This window comes from Dunckerocampus dactyliophorus, chromosome 17 (assembly GCF_027744805.1).
Source record: "Dunckerocampus dactyliophorus isolate RoL2022-P2 chromosome 17, RoL_Ddac_1.1, whole genome shotgun sequence".
Classification (NCBI taxonomy): Eukaryota; Metazoa; Chordata; class Actinopteri; order Syngnathiformes; family Syngnathidae; genus Dunckerocampus; species Dunckerocampus dactyliophorus.
Genome location: NC_072835.1, coordinates 17,421,511 through 17,437,584, shown reverse-complemented (window position 1 = coordinate 17,437,584; position 16,074 = coordinate 17,421,511). Strand labels below are relative to the sequence as shown.

At 40.2% G+C, this 16,074-nt stretch overlaps 1 protein-coding gene across 2 annotated transcripts in view; it reads right to left on the bottom strand.

Annotated features, from left to right (window-relative positions):
* Positions 1–269: 269 nt before the first annotated feature.
* dym (dymeclin) overlaps positions 270–16,074 on the bottom strand; it is a 69,932-nt gene continuing 54,127 nt past the window's right edge. For both annotated transcript variants that reach the window (XM_054756328.1, XM_054756329.1), the window contains exon 17: positions 270–3,946. In XM_054756328.1, coding sequence (XP_054612303.1) covers positions 3,797–3,946 — 150 coding nt within the window. In that variant the 3' untranslated portion in view covers positions 270–3,796. The remainder of the gene's footprint in view (positions 3,947–16,074) is intronic.

Below are 16,074 nucleotides of genomic sequence, written 5' to 3'. Positions count from 1 at the left end.
TCCATGCTTAGTTTAGCATAGACCGCTAACATTAGCTGCTAAGCTAGCTGTAACATTGTTAACAGAAAACATGCTTTATAGTTTTACCATTATTGTTTAACATGCGGGAAACAATTCTAAATGCAGATAAATACATATGAATGACAAATGAAAGGGATAAAAGAACATTTAAGGTTACTTTTATCTTCATTGAAGACTTGATTGTTGACAAAGACACGATGTGGCAGCGAGATCAACACGAACACCACCTTCCTGTTTTGTCATGAGTTATTTCTTGAATTGAGTAGTGTTTCTCACCTCAGGTCTTTTATTTTGATCACAGCTGCAAAATAACCCAACATGGAGCCAAATAAAGTTGCACGTGCCAGCATTTTGAGACCCTCCTGAAAACAACAGCATGGACCAGCATAGAAACTGTGCTGGTCTATGCTGGTCGGTGCTAGGCTATGATGGTTTAGCTGGTGGACCACCACCATACCAGCACGAAAACACAACTCGTTTTTTCCAGCAGGGGCACTATTGAATTCAAGAAATAATTCATGGCAAAACAGGAAGGTGGTATCCGTGTTGATCTTGCTGCCACATCGTGCCTTTGTCAACAATCACGTCTTCAATGAAAGTAAAAATAACCTTAAATGTTCATTTATCCCTTTTATTCATCCTTTATATGCATTTAGAATTGTTTTATGCATGTAAAACTATAAAAATGTGTTTTATGTTAACATTTTTTAAACTTAATTAACTGTTAGTAAAGAACTAGAGTCAACCGCTGATGACATCATCGGCGGGCGATGGAGCTGACTTCCGCTTCCTGTATGAGCAAGCTAACAGACCGCTAACAAGGACGTTTTGAGATAAAAACACAAGAACACAGTTGGACTCAGGCGGCGTATCAATAACACTACCAGATGTGCGCTTGCCGGAAAATGTATGCAAACGTTCAGGTGGAAATCTTCGGCATTACCCGAAAGACACGAACCCTGGTTTGACTGCATTTACAAAATCCATCCAATTGTGTAACTGTTAAAAAAGAAGAATGTTTGCATGACATCACACAAGACGTACGTAAATCTTGAGAGCATCAAAAGATGCATTTTGCTTTGTCTCTGAGCTTATTGCGACAGATAGCTATGTTTTTTACTTCTTCACTCGTATGACTGTTAAAGCATTGCCTGTGCTCTTAAAGTCAAAGCTATTCAACTAAAGTCAGATTTTGGTCGGGAAGTGTAAAAATTAGAACAAAGTAATCAAAAAAGCTATTTTTAAAACGGTAAAAAAGGAAAATTACAAGATAAAAGTCGTAATTTTAAAATATTGTATTTCATTGCTTGTGACTAAAGTGGCATTCCACGTGTTAACACGGGTACGTTTCATGATTGTACCAGACATCAACGTGCATTCTTGAGAAAATTGGTAGTAGGCCTGATTGTCGGAAAATGACCATTTTCTTGTAATATTCCGACTTCTTTCGGAGCTCATTGGCGATGTTTTTCTTGTCGTATTTCGATTTTCTCATAATATTTAATCTTTGTAATTTATCACCATGCCTCTAAAGTGGTATGAAATTTTGGACACATGCATGCATGCCACCGCGTGGGACCTCAGCAAATCTTGCCAGACCCCAGTTCAGAGAGCATCAAAGGCCGTATTTTGCTTTTTCTTTGACTTTACTGCAACTCTAGGTGTTTTCTAAGGCTGTTGTTGGAGCAAAATTACGAAATATAGTAAAGGAAAATTCCATGGAGAGTGTCATGATTTCAAAATATTATACTTTATCATTTGTTACTAAAGCGAGCCTTGGCAGTCCACTTGTTCACGCAGGGAAACGTTTATGACCGTAAACATATAGTCTGGAAAAAATCTATTCATTCTCGTATTAATTAATTATGATTTCATCCTTACACATCGATGTCTCTAAAGTGGCGCAACATTTCAGAGTCACGCGTGAAATCACGTAACACATCAGCATCAAAGGATGTGTTTCGTTTTCTTTGGCTTTACTGCAAACAGTTTCCTTTTACAAAGAGTAGTGCTTACTTTTTTGTTTTTTTTACACTTGTATGACTTTTAACACATTGCCTGTACTGTTAATTAACACTTCTATGATGCCAACATTTCATTTTAATAATAAGTTGACACTAAAGCTGCTCGGATATACTGTTTTTATTTAAACCCCTATGAAGAAAGCAATATTCAGCTGTTGCCATGTTACGTTTACCAGAAGTAATAATTAATATAATGTGAGGAACGAAAGTTGTTCTTTCACTGCAATATCAACATTTCAAGGGGCGTACCTATATAAAAAAAAAAATGAAGTGAAAATAAATAATTCATCTCTAGTCAAACATGCAAACAAAGACACTGAATCAGCACAAGAGGACAGGAGGTTGAGACAGCAGTTGCCTTGTGTGTCTGTTGGGAACAAAATTCATTATGAAGGTAAGAATCAATGAAATGAGGCCATGTGAATCCGCGTGGGGCGGAATGCTACCGTACCGGAACTGAAATCAAACATTAGTTAGCGCAGGTTATTGGATTCAGACGTGGTGGTATCTTTTTTTTTGTTTTTTTTTGTTAACATTACAAACCATTTATTTTCACAACCTAACTGCGTTCCGATAGTTTGAAGGGGTATTAGGGCCACACCCCAAAAAAAACTCCCAAAAGATTCCAAAATGACCACAAAAAAGTTTATTATTAAAGTTAATATTATGAGAATTATAGTTTGGATATTTAGTTCAAGAAAAAATAAAAATACCAGGATAAACTTAAAACTTTTCAATATTTTATGCTTGTGACTAGTCGAACTTCACCGGGTGACATAATAGTAATGCTGTGCATCAAAAAAATAATCAAATAAAAACTTTTTTCTCTTAGTATTACATGGGTAATGCGTAATTATCATTTTCTTCTCGCAATATTGGGACTGTATTGTGATTGACTTGTATTATTCTCACACTATCAATGCAAAATTGCAATTCTATTCTTGTAATATACAAACTTTATTCTCAATCTATTCCGACTTTTTGTCAACGCAAAATTCTGATGTTATTGTAGTAATTTTTTCAATCTTGCTCTTGTAATGTTCCAAATTATTTTCAACGCAAGTTTATGATTTCATTCTTGTAATATTCCAACTGTGTTATACAGTATATATATATATATAATGTCAGACATTTATTAAGGCATATTTATGATTTTATTGGCATATTTTGTCTTTTTTTAATGCAAAATTATGATGTCATAATATTTGAAATCTATACTCATAGTTCTGTCATTTATTATTTTCTTTTGAGTGTGGCCCAAATAATCCTTCCTAAGAATGTGTGCGCAAATAAAAAGCTAAATATCAGCTAATCAGAAGTAAAAGTTAGTATTTCACAGCATAGTCATGAAATAAGTTCTATATTTTGTCAGAATTCAGTGCATCTGTAAATAAGTTACTCTGAGTGTTGAGTCCTCTGTGCATATGTTTGAACCTTTTCTCTTTTTCAGGAAAAACACAAATAGGATTATCCACCTTCAGACTCCATAGCGCCCCCTAGATGGGATGCAGCTCTAGCCATTGTGAAGATTCCCACTGGAGAAGCAGAGGAATAGGTTTGGTTTGGGGAATAGAGGTTATGCTGCAACACCACTCCAGGCAAGGTCGAGGCACTTCCAAAGCAGCATCCTATATAAAGCGGCACACTCTTACACGCACGCACACACACACACACACACACACACACACACACACACACACACAGGTATACAAACTGCCAGTCTGTACTAGGGCGAACACGCTCGTCGTCGCTCAGCCAGAGTCCATGCTGAAGAGCTCGATGCCGTGCGGGCTCCAGTGGAGGCCCACTCCAGAGTTGAAGACCAGCGACCACACATATGGTATGAAGAAATCCTCGGGCTGGTCTTCCTCCACATACTTGAACTTGAGCTCCGGAAACTTCTGCTTGCACCAGAAAAGAGAAAAGGAGGAGCGTTGAGGAAAAAGATTACGATGGGATGGGTTGACTTTTTTCCCACATTAGGAGTTAGGAGGTCCCCATTTCAGTCAAAAGTGAAAACATGGCTGACAACTTCGATAGGTGTGTCGTCTAACATTAGAGGTACTGTGCATTACAGCTTTGAGCTGAGCCGGAAGGCAAAGCTCTCAATTTACCGGTCGATCTTTGTTCCCACCCTCACCTGTGGCCATGAGCTTTGGGTCGTGACCGAAAGAACGAGATTGCAAATACAAGCGGCTGAAATGAGCTTCCTATGTAGGGTGGCTGGACTCGCCCTAAGAGATAGGTTGAGGAGCTCGGTCATCCAGGAGTGGCTCAGAGTAGAGCCACTGCTCCCTCACATCGAGAGGAGCCAATAGAGGTGGCTCGGGCATCTAGTCCGGATGCCTCCCTGGTGAGGTGTTCCGGGCATGCCCAGCTGGGAGATGGCCCTGTGGCAGACCTAGGACAAACTGGAGGGATTATGTCTCACAGCTGGCCTGGGAAAGCCTTGGTGTCCTTCCTGTGGAACTGGAAAAGGTGACCGGGGACCGGGAAGTCTGGATGGATGGATGAAAGTGGACGCTAATATCGCGTTATGATCTGACAAAGCTTAAGTAAGTTTGCTCAAGTGTCTGTTGACGATTAAGACAAGCTGGGAGCATGAATTAACATGCCTCTTGTCTTTATTTCACTCAGAACTTGCACAACGTCAGCGAGCATAATAAAACGCTCAGTTACATTAACAAGCGGTCAAACGCAACATGGTGGAAGCACATTCATACAGCCTGAGTCCCACACACACAGCCACACTAGCATGCTCTGCCAAACTAAGCTAACCCCGCTAGCTTCCATTCAGTTTGAAAGCATTTTTGCCAACTTGTTTCAGGTCGCCGTTTGAATATGTTTAGTTCAGGAGGGGGTTGGATCGTGTTTGTGATGAGATTCAAGCTAAAGGGCTAATTTGCCTCAAGACCAAAGTGACACAGACAGCAACAACAAAAGAGAAAGAAAGAAAGCGTATGACAAAGGTATTATGAGGCATTATGAGGAAGAAGACAACTTTAGTGGTTTCAGTTCCCAGAAGGAGGATGAAGACCAAGGATGAATGACTTTTCTGGTAGTCTACGGTTTAACCAGCTCTACTACACGCACTGTTCGGCGCCGTTTGGGGAAAAAAACATTTATTTCATCAAAAGTTAAAAGAATCTTTCAGCACAACATCTTTCTGTGTACTACATATCCCATGTTACAGCGTGGACACCTGCGGCTTATAGATCGTTGTGGCCAATACACAGTATGTATAAATCTTTTTTCTCTTTAAATTTAGTGGGTGTGGCTTATATATCGGCGCATTCTATAGTCCGGAAATAGTGTCAATTAAAACTAAAAATGGAGGACTTGTGCAAGTACGTGACAGTCGAGCAAAGTGTACATTTACTTGTTCCAAATTACCTTTTTTGATAGCAAAAAATATAAGAAGCCCACCACCAGCTAGCATAATGTTATCGATAGTGATTTAAAAAAAAAACCAACAGAATGTCTATAGTTTTCACAATTATGAATTCAACTGCATTAAAGTTGTTGTAAATTTTCTTTTGGTTTGAATAAAGTAAGTGGCGGTCACGGCTGTCACTCACCACTGTCTTGTATGTGTGTGTCCGCAGCACGTACACACACACACACACACACACACACACAAACAGCTTCAGTGAGGCCATCAACAATTTACATTCATGTTATGATTGGCTGTGCAGTCGATAATAGCAAAGGCCAGTAGCTAAACTTTGTCAAATTGCAATCATTACCTGACAACAACAGTACATGAGTGTGTTACGTCGGCGTATTCAGAGCAGGTAGAGGCGGGGTATAATGCAATCAGTATGTTCGAATGTTGGCGCCCTCGAGGCAGCTGGAGGAACCCGCTGCATACAGTTCCGTTAAAGGTAGGTTTATTATCACAGAAAAAAAACCCAGAGAGAAAGTCCCTTGGTCCTATAAAGAGTCCACAAAATTGGGCCTAAAACCATTTGTCTTGTTCCAAATGTACTATTTTCTTACAAGCCCAATGCGTATTGAGTAGTAGTCAATCACAGAGCGGTGACATATGTGTCCCAGCTATCCTTTCTGCTTGGGGCTTCTCAGTGATCACTCTTCATGAGCTACAGTAGTGGCAGATGTAATTCCACCTGACTGCGAGGTTAAATTGCTTACAGCTTCCTGCGGGACATGGATCACTCTTGCGGTCCGACAACTGACCTCTTAAAGGGGCTAACTAATGCGCGAACGTCACCTTCTGACCCGACCATCGATGGCTACTGTTTGCCAAATAAAAGCAGTCATGCAGGGGCTCGCCCAGGCGGCATCCGCGGGGGAAATATGAGGAAATAACTCTTGTACATCAGCCTGACCTCTGCTCATAACGGGTAAACATGTTCAGAGAAGCAAAAGGGAGTCTAATAAAATGAACCCAAACACAGCGGTGTCATTTTTCGCGGCGGCTCGTTGGACAATTTGACCTTATTGTTTGAGCCTGCGGCGAGGTGTTGAGTTACATGATTACTTGCTAACAGCAGTTAGACTCCCACAGGTCTCGGCTAGTGTGGAACAGACTAGTGTTCATAGACACAAACATTGCTGTACTATTTATATTGCGGCTACTCCACAGGACAAACACTACACTGGCTGGGAATGTCAATAAAAATGTCAAAAATTGAATGTTATCTTCCTGCCAGTTATATAATACATTGGACCCTAATTTTACCTTTAATTTCAATGAAAATATGCTTCAACGGTTGAAAAAGAATCTAGAATGCACACAACTCTCTCGCCTCCCTGGGTGTGCCTTTTACACAAAACCCAGCAAAGTAGGATAATAAAGTAAAGGGTATAATAATAAAGTAGGGCCCTATGAAATCAGTCAAAAAATGTTCCCAAATGGCATTTTTTCGGTTTTCATTTTTTAAATTAAGTTTTTTACCTTTTACACTTTATTTTCCCTGCAAAGAGTGTGTTCTTTTGTCACAGTAATTACATTATCTGCTAATTAAATGCAAAAATCCTTACTTGTATTGATGCAACACATCATACACACCATCAGCCAATTTTACCTACTATTTCAGAAACGAACCTAGCTTGGCTAACCTTTCTAATGGGATGTCACCCTCATTTTGTAGCACACATTGCTACAAAATCCTCCACAAACTATAATGCCTGTGCTTGTGGTTAAGGAAGACGTACATGTAGTTACAATGAAATTCCAACTGCGTTATTAATGTAAGATATGACACCATTATTTTGTTTACATGATTAAGACAGTATGTGGCTAACAGCGCTCTTATTTTGAAGGCCGGAAGTGTGTTGTGTGTGTTGGGAATGTGCCTCTCGTGCATGCTCTGCTAAACTAAGCTAGCCCCGCTAGCTTCCATTCAGTTTCAAAGTATTTTCGCCAACTTGTTTCAGGTCGCCGTTTCAACATGTTTAGTTCAGGAGGGTGTTGGCTAGTGTTTGTGATGAGAGTCCGCCACGGATGAGCGGTCCGCCAGGGAAATACTTCCCCACACAAATGTTCCTTCTCATCACAATGATGGCATTTCATTCACATTCATAGGGCCCTAGATTGTCACGCTCTGTGAGTTAGCCAGCGTGACAGGTCGTTTATGTTTCCTTTTTTATGCCTTAGTTCCTCTTTTGACCCTTGTTTTGTATTTACTTCCTGCTTTGTTCTCTGTGTTTTCCTGCTTTGCGTTTCTCACTCGAACCTGTTGCTAATTTCAGTTACTTACCTATTTAGTTCAAGTGCACGCTCCTTGAATTGGTCGGGGCATTGTAAATGTTACTGTGTTTGTTACTGAACTGTAGGATCTCTGACGCTGCACGCCAGCAATCTTTATTAAAATAAACATTTTACTTGCAACCGGGTCTCATCTCGCGCATCCTGGGGTCGCTGCCACAACACCGCAATGCCAAGACGTGAGACTAGATAATATAATCAGATGATTGATGATAGTAGTGTCAGTGTCTGGTGGAAAATAATGGTCGGACGGAGACAATTGCTTCCAACGCAACAAGGGAGGAGAAGTTGTCTCCTGGGTTAAACTTTCAACTCTGGACCTTGCATTGCGGAACACCTTTACATTCAGGTGGAGTCCCGCCTCTGTAGAGATGCTGACCGAACGTTGGTCTAGTTATGGAACTGGTGCAGATGTAAACGGTAGTAACCAGTGGCCTCATTTTGGTGTTAAGTTAATGCAGAGTCCGCCAATGGCAAAAAGAGCTTGAAGGGGACATTATGCAAGTAACGTATTGTAAGTAACGGAACGTCCCCACAGAGACACACAGAGACTGATGCTCACCAGTGCTCAACTCCAACGCGGTAAACGTGCACACATTTTTCCGTCATTATCCACACCAACACACAATGTGGTTGATGTATCAATGATCCATTTCTGCTCAAATTGCACATTCGCTGTGGTGTGAAGTACAGTTACAGTATTTAAAATACTGTTATGTTCAACAGGCACCTCACAAAATGTCTGTTTTTGGACAAAATTTGTATGTTTTCTCTTTTTTGTTTTGTTGTTTTGCTAATTTGCCTAACATTTGAGCCACATTTTTTCCAGCAAGTCTAGGTGTCGTTGCTGCATCTCTCCAAGTCACTGGTGTATGTGAGTGACAGGAAGAAAAGCTCTGGCGCCAATTTCTGGTTTGCATGTATAAATCGAGAATAAACCCTGAATATAAGATGACCCATCTTTTTCAAATTTTTCTAGGGACCAAAAATACTGTCTAATATTTGGGTCAGAACAGTAATTAGTCAAAGCACCAAAAAATGAAACATTTCTTTAACTAAGCAAAATGCACACAGTACAGTAGAATGGCTGGTTCTATCGCCTCGTGTGATGCTGACGACGGCCATCAAAACCTTGCTGAAACAAACGCATGACCTGTATTCAGCTACGTTCAGCTAAATCTAGCATATCTTGGTGATAAACAATTAATCAACTGAATCAACACACTGCTTCAGTTCCCACTGGAATACTGGATGGCCAAGTTTTCTTCCAAGCATGCTGGAAGCAAAACACACGGCCACCTTGCGGGCCAAAAGCAGCAAACAGCAGGTAGATAGAAGTAGAGCATCAATAATACAAGAGCGCCTCATTACAGTCTGCTGTCTGCACATGCATATAAAGACCCATGCAGGCAGTAATCAGCTCTGGTGAAAGACACAAGCCCATGGTCTCTAGTGCAATCTATTGAGACCTGCCTGTCCCTATTCAGCACTACACTATCACTATCATAATGATCCAGACAGAGGGGCTACAGGGGTCACAGGCCATATGCCACACCACACACACACACATATATATATACACACATTGTGTTGACTCTGCGACACAATGCAGGGTCGCTATTATCTGGTGTTTGTGCGTAGGCGACTGTCTCACAGACACCAGCTCATCAAATGTTCACATGGAGGCAACAAGAGCCACTCTCACTTGTTAGCGCAGAAACATAATATTCTAGTGACATTTGGACTTTTAATCTTTTTTCTATTTTTTTGCTCATCTCAGAGTTGAAGTGGAGCTTTTTTTTTTTTTTTTTAAATGGATGGAAATCTTGTCATAATCACCGTGACATTACATTATAACCTCACCAATTACGGTTAGAAGGTCATGGAGATAATTGAAGTGTTAACTAGAATGGCACTCGGTAGAACGCAGACCACCACCTGGGGGATGGGGGCAGAACAATCCTAATTTGGATCAGCAGCAAATTGTCTAACTTGGTGGATACGCAGTTTATATGCTTGAATTTTGTCATTAAGATTCATGCATTATTCCATAGGGAATGCAGGAAAATGCTGGAAGTATGTAGGATATGCACCAAAATTTAATTGGTTCTTCCCTGGCCTATGACCCATCCTTCCGGCAAGTTACATGAAGTTTTGAGTCTGTCTTTCTTGTGTCCAAATGATGCTAAGTTGTATTAACCCCAACCCCCATTAATGCAATATTCTTGGATCAGCAGTCATCAAGACGTTCTAGGTTCTTCCTTGGTCCGTGTGCCAAACTTCTATAATGTATTGTGGTATTTGGGTGAGTAGATTTTGCGTCTTAACAACAAAGTCCAACCTAATAATATCTAACCTCCTTGACTGGAAGGTCAAAATATTTAGTTACAAATATCTGGTTTCACAATATTTTTTGCTTTCATTAACTTGCAAATTTTTGCAACAGAGTCACTAATGTCGTTCGAGTTTCCATAGTAACGTGTTAGCAGACATACAAAACGTGGCTGGCGCGGTTAAATACTTTCATTTTATCTGTCTTCAATCCACCAGCGTCTCGCCGGCGAATTTGAAAAGCACTTCATCATCGCAAAAGCCACTCACAGCTAAGCGGAACAGATGGAACAAATCAGGAGCGCCGACGTCTGGGCGAGCGCATTTCCCAAAATGATATAAAGCTGTTAGTGTGGTGTCCCATCAGGACGCCGGTGCATAATCTGAAAAGCTGTCCAGAGACTGAAATGGGAGTAAAAATGATAAGCTTTGTGTCACCAAAACTACCATCTTCCACTGACTACAAATGTAGTCAACAAAATGACGCATTTCACTGGATACAAAGGTGGAACAAAATATCCTAACATTGCCATGTATCTTATGTTATCTCATATGGTACAGTAGGGTATTGCATTCTGCTTTAACAATTGGCAGTGAAGACTGACAATATACTGTAGGTATATTGGTACATTCGCCACTAAACTATCATTCAAATATTATGAAGGGTGGCTCCTAGTGAGCAGTTCATCTACCTACGCATCCAGTAGAGCAAGCACGGTTCAACCAAAATGAATACGTTAAACAATGACTACGAAAAGACAGATTTTGACACGTCTGTGTTGTCGTTTTTCTATTATTGTCTTTCCCCTAAAAAATGATAAATGGACATATACGCTGTTTATCTAATAGCATCATATATTGTTTTCTTCCAATATTCATTGATTATCACTAGGGATGCTCCGATCGATCGACCACCGATCAGTATCGACCGATTTTCGTAAAAAACGTGATCGGCATATGCCGATAAATACCTTTCAAAGCCCATCACAAAAACCCAACATGTCTGCTGTGTCATGCATTGAGCCGACAGGGGACACACCGTATTGCAGCTTTTCCACAAACTTCCATTTCAGAGTCATGTGATTGTTGTTAGCAACAGAGACGTCAAGTGGTTGTTGCTTGTTGTTCGATGGAGAGTAAACGATTAATACCACTTATCCTTGACTCCTGTCTTGCTCTGAATCACATCTCCACATTCGGTGACGCATGACATGAGTAATATGTCAATCGACAACGGCGACAAAGGCGACAACAGTGCGGCCATACAGGCGCCACTCAATGCTAACGAGGTAGCTAACACCGGTGCTGTCTATGCCTGACTTTTGGCAACACAGCACACGCCTGAGCTTTCAACACATCAAAGCCCAGTTCTGACTGCGAGAAATAACACAGGACATGACAAAGTATTTCCGCATAGTGACCGCGCTGGACCTCCACTTTCTCTCATACCGCAGGGACGGTATGACCGACAATTTTAGTGTTTTTGAAATCGTGACTTTTTCATACGGTTGTATATCTTGAATCCAGTAACGAGCCCATGCCTACTGTATAGTTATGGGCCATTTGATACCGAAATATAGAAACTCTAGATACCAATATTTGCGACATAGGCATCAATTTGTCATATTATAACATTAGGAATGTCCGATATATTATCGGCCAATATTAGACATCAATTTATACCTGTATACATTTTTCTGCTGATAAGATAATGATATCTACGTCGTGCTCCATACAGCAACAAGCTTGCTAATTTCATAATTGGATCGTAAATATGCACAATGAAAGTGATATGTTTCGTTCATACACGATGTGCTGAATGAGCCCAGTTTATAATGTCACTAATTGTATATATTGTAATACGGATGTTTGTGCCACATACAAATCTACAGCTTTCCAAATTTGATCCCTGCCACTATTATTTCATTGGATTCTTAATGAGAATTTATTTAGACAAACCTGTCTTACTTGATTATAGAAGTTTAAAGTGTTATTTTTGTTGATTATTGGTCATGATTTTTTGATGACTTCTGCTGAGACAAAATGTTTAAAATAAATATGGTATTTTTTCAATAACTTACATGGTATATTGCAGTACTTATTTGTCTTATTATGCAGTGCTTATTGTCTTATTTTGCAGTCTTTATTTGGGAAAGTGGCATAATGTGTTCATTTATTACACAAGATGTGGCCTGACATTAGTTTGAGGGAAGAGCTGCTGCCAATATTTGTATCGGTAATGAAGTGTTCGAAAATATCGGTATATTATTTTGGCAGTGGCACTGACGCACTACGAGCAAGTGTGTGGTGAAGTTCGTCGCTGGCCAGCTAGTAGCTAGCCGGTATGGTGTGGCGAGGTGTCCCTACGCCAGTAAAGTAAGTCTTTGGCGTAGCAACGTTAATAACAATAATAAGATCAAGGTCGCTGTAGCTTGGTTAATATGCAAGTCACATTATGTAAATGGAGTGTTGTTGGCGCTTTTTGGAGTTTGGAGTTTGCATTCCATTTTGTGCATTCTTCGCTGCCTCTTTTTATCTGTTTTTACATCTTTCGAACACACAAAAAGAGGCGTGTGTTCAAGTCTCACAATGATTGTGGATTATGGGCAAAATTCCCAAAAAAGTGCATTTTTTTCTTTAATAACACTGTGTTGATAGGAACTACTTTTCCTTGATGATGGCTGAACAAAATTGGCATTGGTATCGGCGATACCAATTTCTGTTTTACTTGGTGACGGATTTTTGGTAAGAATATTTGGGGTACTTCCTATCAATACTGTAGCGCAATAATATTATCATCATTAGCAAAATATCACAGCTTAAATTACTTAGTTTCCACATCTACTGGATAGTCAAAAACGAGTAGAAACAGAAGCAACTTCTTGGTTTCAGCTGTCAAAATGGCAACATTTTTGCTCCTTTGTCATTATTGGAGCAAGCATAAAAAATATTCGATATGGCCACATATCTCATAGAAAGAATGTCTCTTCTGGGTTCCAGAACTTTCTTGGAAAAAAAAAAAAATCACATACCACATCCCAATATTATCTTGGTGCCTCACTCCGTCTGCACAGCGCCTTCCTCTCTGAACATATCGCCACTGTCCCACCCCTCCAGTCTGGCAATTGTCTCGGCCTACTTGGCCTGAGCTCATATCAGTTAGTTCTGGGTCCTGGCGGGTCGTGCCCTCGCCTCTGGACACAGACTGGCTGGCCTCTTGTCTTCACTCGGGGACGCCGTGTTCCCTTCCCTTGTGCTGTCAAAGCTGGGCCAGACGGAGAAGAATGTAGCCATGGAGCAAGTATGAACCACCCACAAACACACAAGCAGTGAATGGTCATCCGTCAAAAAAAGCCAATCTATTAATCTTCAAACTTCAAAGTTACGAGAAGCAGGAATGGAAAGAGGCCTGACTAGATTAATGTGAAGAGCTCTAATAGATTAATGTTTGCTGAAGTATGGATCGTCAGGACGCTAACTTATCACCATGTGATTTATGTTTGTGTTACTGTGAAAGTGGATGAAATATGGAACAAGATACACAAATTTATTTTGTTAATCCTCTGATTTTTTTTTTTTTATCTGCTTGTGTCAAACATTGCCCTTTATTCGTAGCGCCAATAAACATAACATAAGGAACACTGTAGGGCTCAACACATTTTTAAGCCTTGTCAGTTACCCTTGCATGATAGCAAGAACCTTGTTAGAGACTCAACCACATTAGTGAGGACATTAAGCCATTATTTGCGAGTCATGGAGTATAGCTGTAACATTCCCTGTAAGCATCACAGAGACGTTTACATTGTTGATTTTACAGAAAATGAGGGGGTAAGATGCAATAATGAATCAACATGAATCAAAAGACTGCAAGTTTCTCTGAAAGAGAGATGCCATAACACCCTGATATGTTTCTGTTAATGAAATGATCTGGTTAAATGTTAGCATAACAACCTTCACATTGTATACTTCTAAAACAAGGCTCCTTAAATCCTGCCAGGTCAGGTGAAGGAAAAACAATTAATTAATCATCGACTTTCCGATCTAAGCAAAGACTTAGGCTGTCTGGATTTATATTACTAATTCACCTTTTGATCCTTTGTGTGTTTGTGTGAGATCATTTCAAAATACCACAGAGTCACTCCGACTTCTTTGGCAGGCTTGTGTGTCGGTGGAGCGATTGTATAACAAGCTGAAGTCATGAAACTTGAGTAATTAAGACTCAGAGTCAGAGAGGAGTTAAACAATGAGTGTTAGTACAGTCTGTTCGCACCGGCGTCCCGGGAGACTGTGAGACGTAAAATGTACTGCTTGTGACTTCTTAGTATTCGGCTACTTGTCTGCAATGTTTTGACTGAGTCAATCGCATCTTTAAGATAGATAAGAACTGTGTCATTTAGCCTGAAGAGGAAGTGGACGCTCAGTCTACTCTTAAACTGCTCAACACTAAATGATGCACATTTGGCAAAGCGTGCCCCCCAACAGTGCTGCTGTGCCATTACTATTTTGACAAATACACCACATGGAGGCGCTATGCTTAAAACTCAAAGTTTGACCCCATAAGTTGGAATGACTTGAAATTTCTCACAAAACAACCTGAACACCCTGTAACTTTACGGTGCTTGGCCAATTCACCACAAAATTTGGTACATACCTTTAGGGTACTGACAAGGACATGTCTGTAAAGTTTGAGCAAGGTTGGTTTAAAAAAATGGCGCTTTTGCTTAAACACCAAGTGTAGTCACATGATGGTTTCAGGAAAAGAGCTTATTTCTAACATGACATTGCAAACTAGTGGCCTGGTGTGTATACAGTATTACTGTGTTTTCAGTTGTTTTGTAGGTCCGTGTGAACGTTTTTACTCGGTTGTTGTCACGTAAACAAACCCTTACAAATTGCTTGATACCTGAGAGAAGACTTTTCCAAATGTTGCACAGAAATTCAATGCTGAAATTCAACATGGGGTTTTACCCCGGGGCCCAAACTTCACATATACGGGCGTCCCTCGCCACTTTGTACGTTCGAACATCGCTCCCTGACTCTATCCCGGTTTTTCAAAAATGTATAAATAAATGATCACTGTTTCGTGGTTGACTATGGCCTATTATTAGTCAAAAAATATTGAAAGACAAGTCATATGTGGTATTCTGGTCACTAGGCGTCAGTAATGTCCGACACGGCATAGTGGGAAAAAAGGTTCTCCTCCCATTCTGTGTGGAAGTGGTAAGTTTTTGGTTTCTTACTTCATCCTTCTTCTTCACTCTGTTTGAAACCCTTTCTTAAGTTTAGAATAAATAAATTTAAAAAACTAAAGAGGTATTCCATTTATTAACATTGAATCCTAAAGCCTATTGTACGCCTATTTCATGATCAATAAATTGACCTGCTACCAAAATTCTGGGAAAGGCGCAGGTTCTGAACAACAGCTGGTAGGCAAATAGGTCAGCTCCCTCCCCTCCCTCCCTATTCCGTGGAGCCAGATAGTCTGTGGGCTATCACTGCTCAAAAGAAAGATTTCAGCTGGTCGGCCGAAAGAACACATTCCACAGCCACTGCCCATGAGAATCACTCAGTACGTGTACATGTTTAAAAAATACAAAATTATTGCATGAAAGCGGGTGAAACCATTTTTTTTTAATCACATGTAAACACCTTAATTAGATCGTGTCTGACTTTTTTAAACAGCAGATTAACATACCTACATTATGTGAATGGAAACCAGTCCCCTCTTACATGTACAGTAATCCTTCATTTATCGCGGTTAACTGGTTCCGGACATGACCATGAGAAGTGAATTTCTGCCAAGTACGATTCTTTATTTATAAATGAAATATGTTCGTAGTTAGAGCATAAATTTACAACCTTCTAAATATGTTTTTTAGCATTATTACAGCCCTCTACACACGAGCTAACACCCCTATAGTCACCATTACAGTTATATTACCCAGTGTAGAAGGTATAATAAGTGTG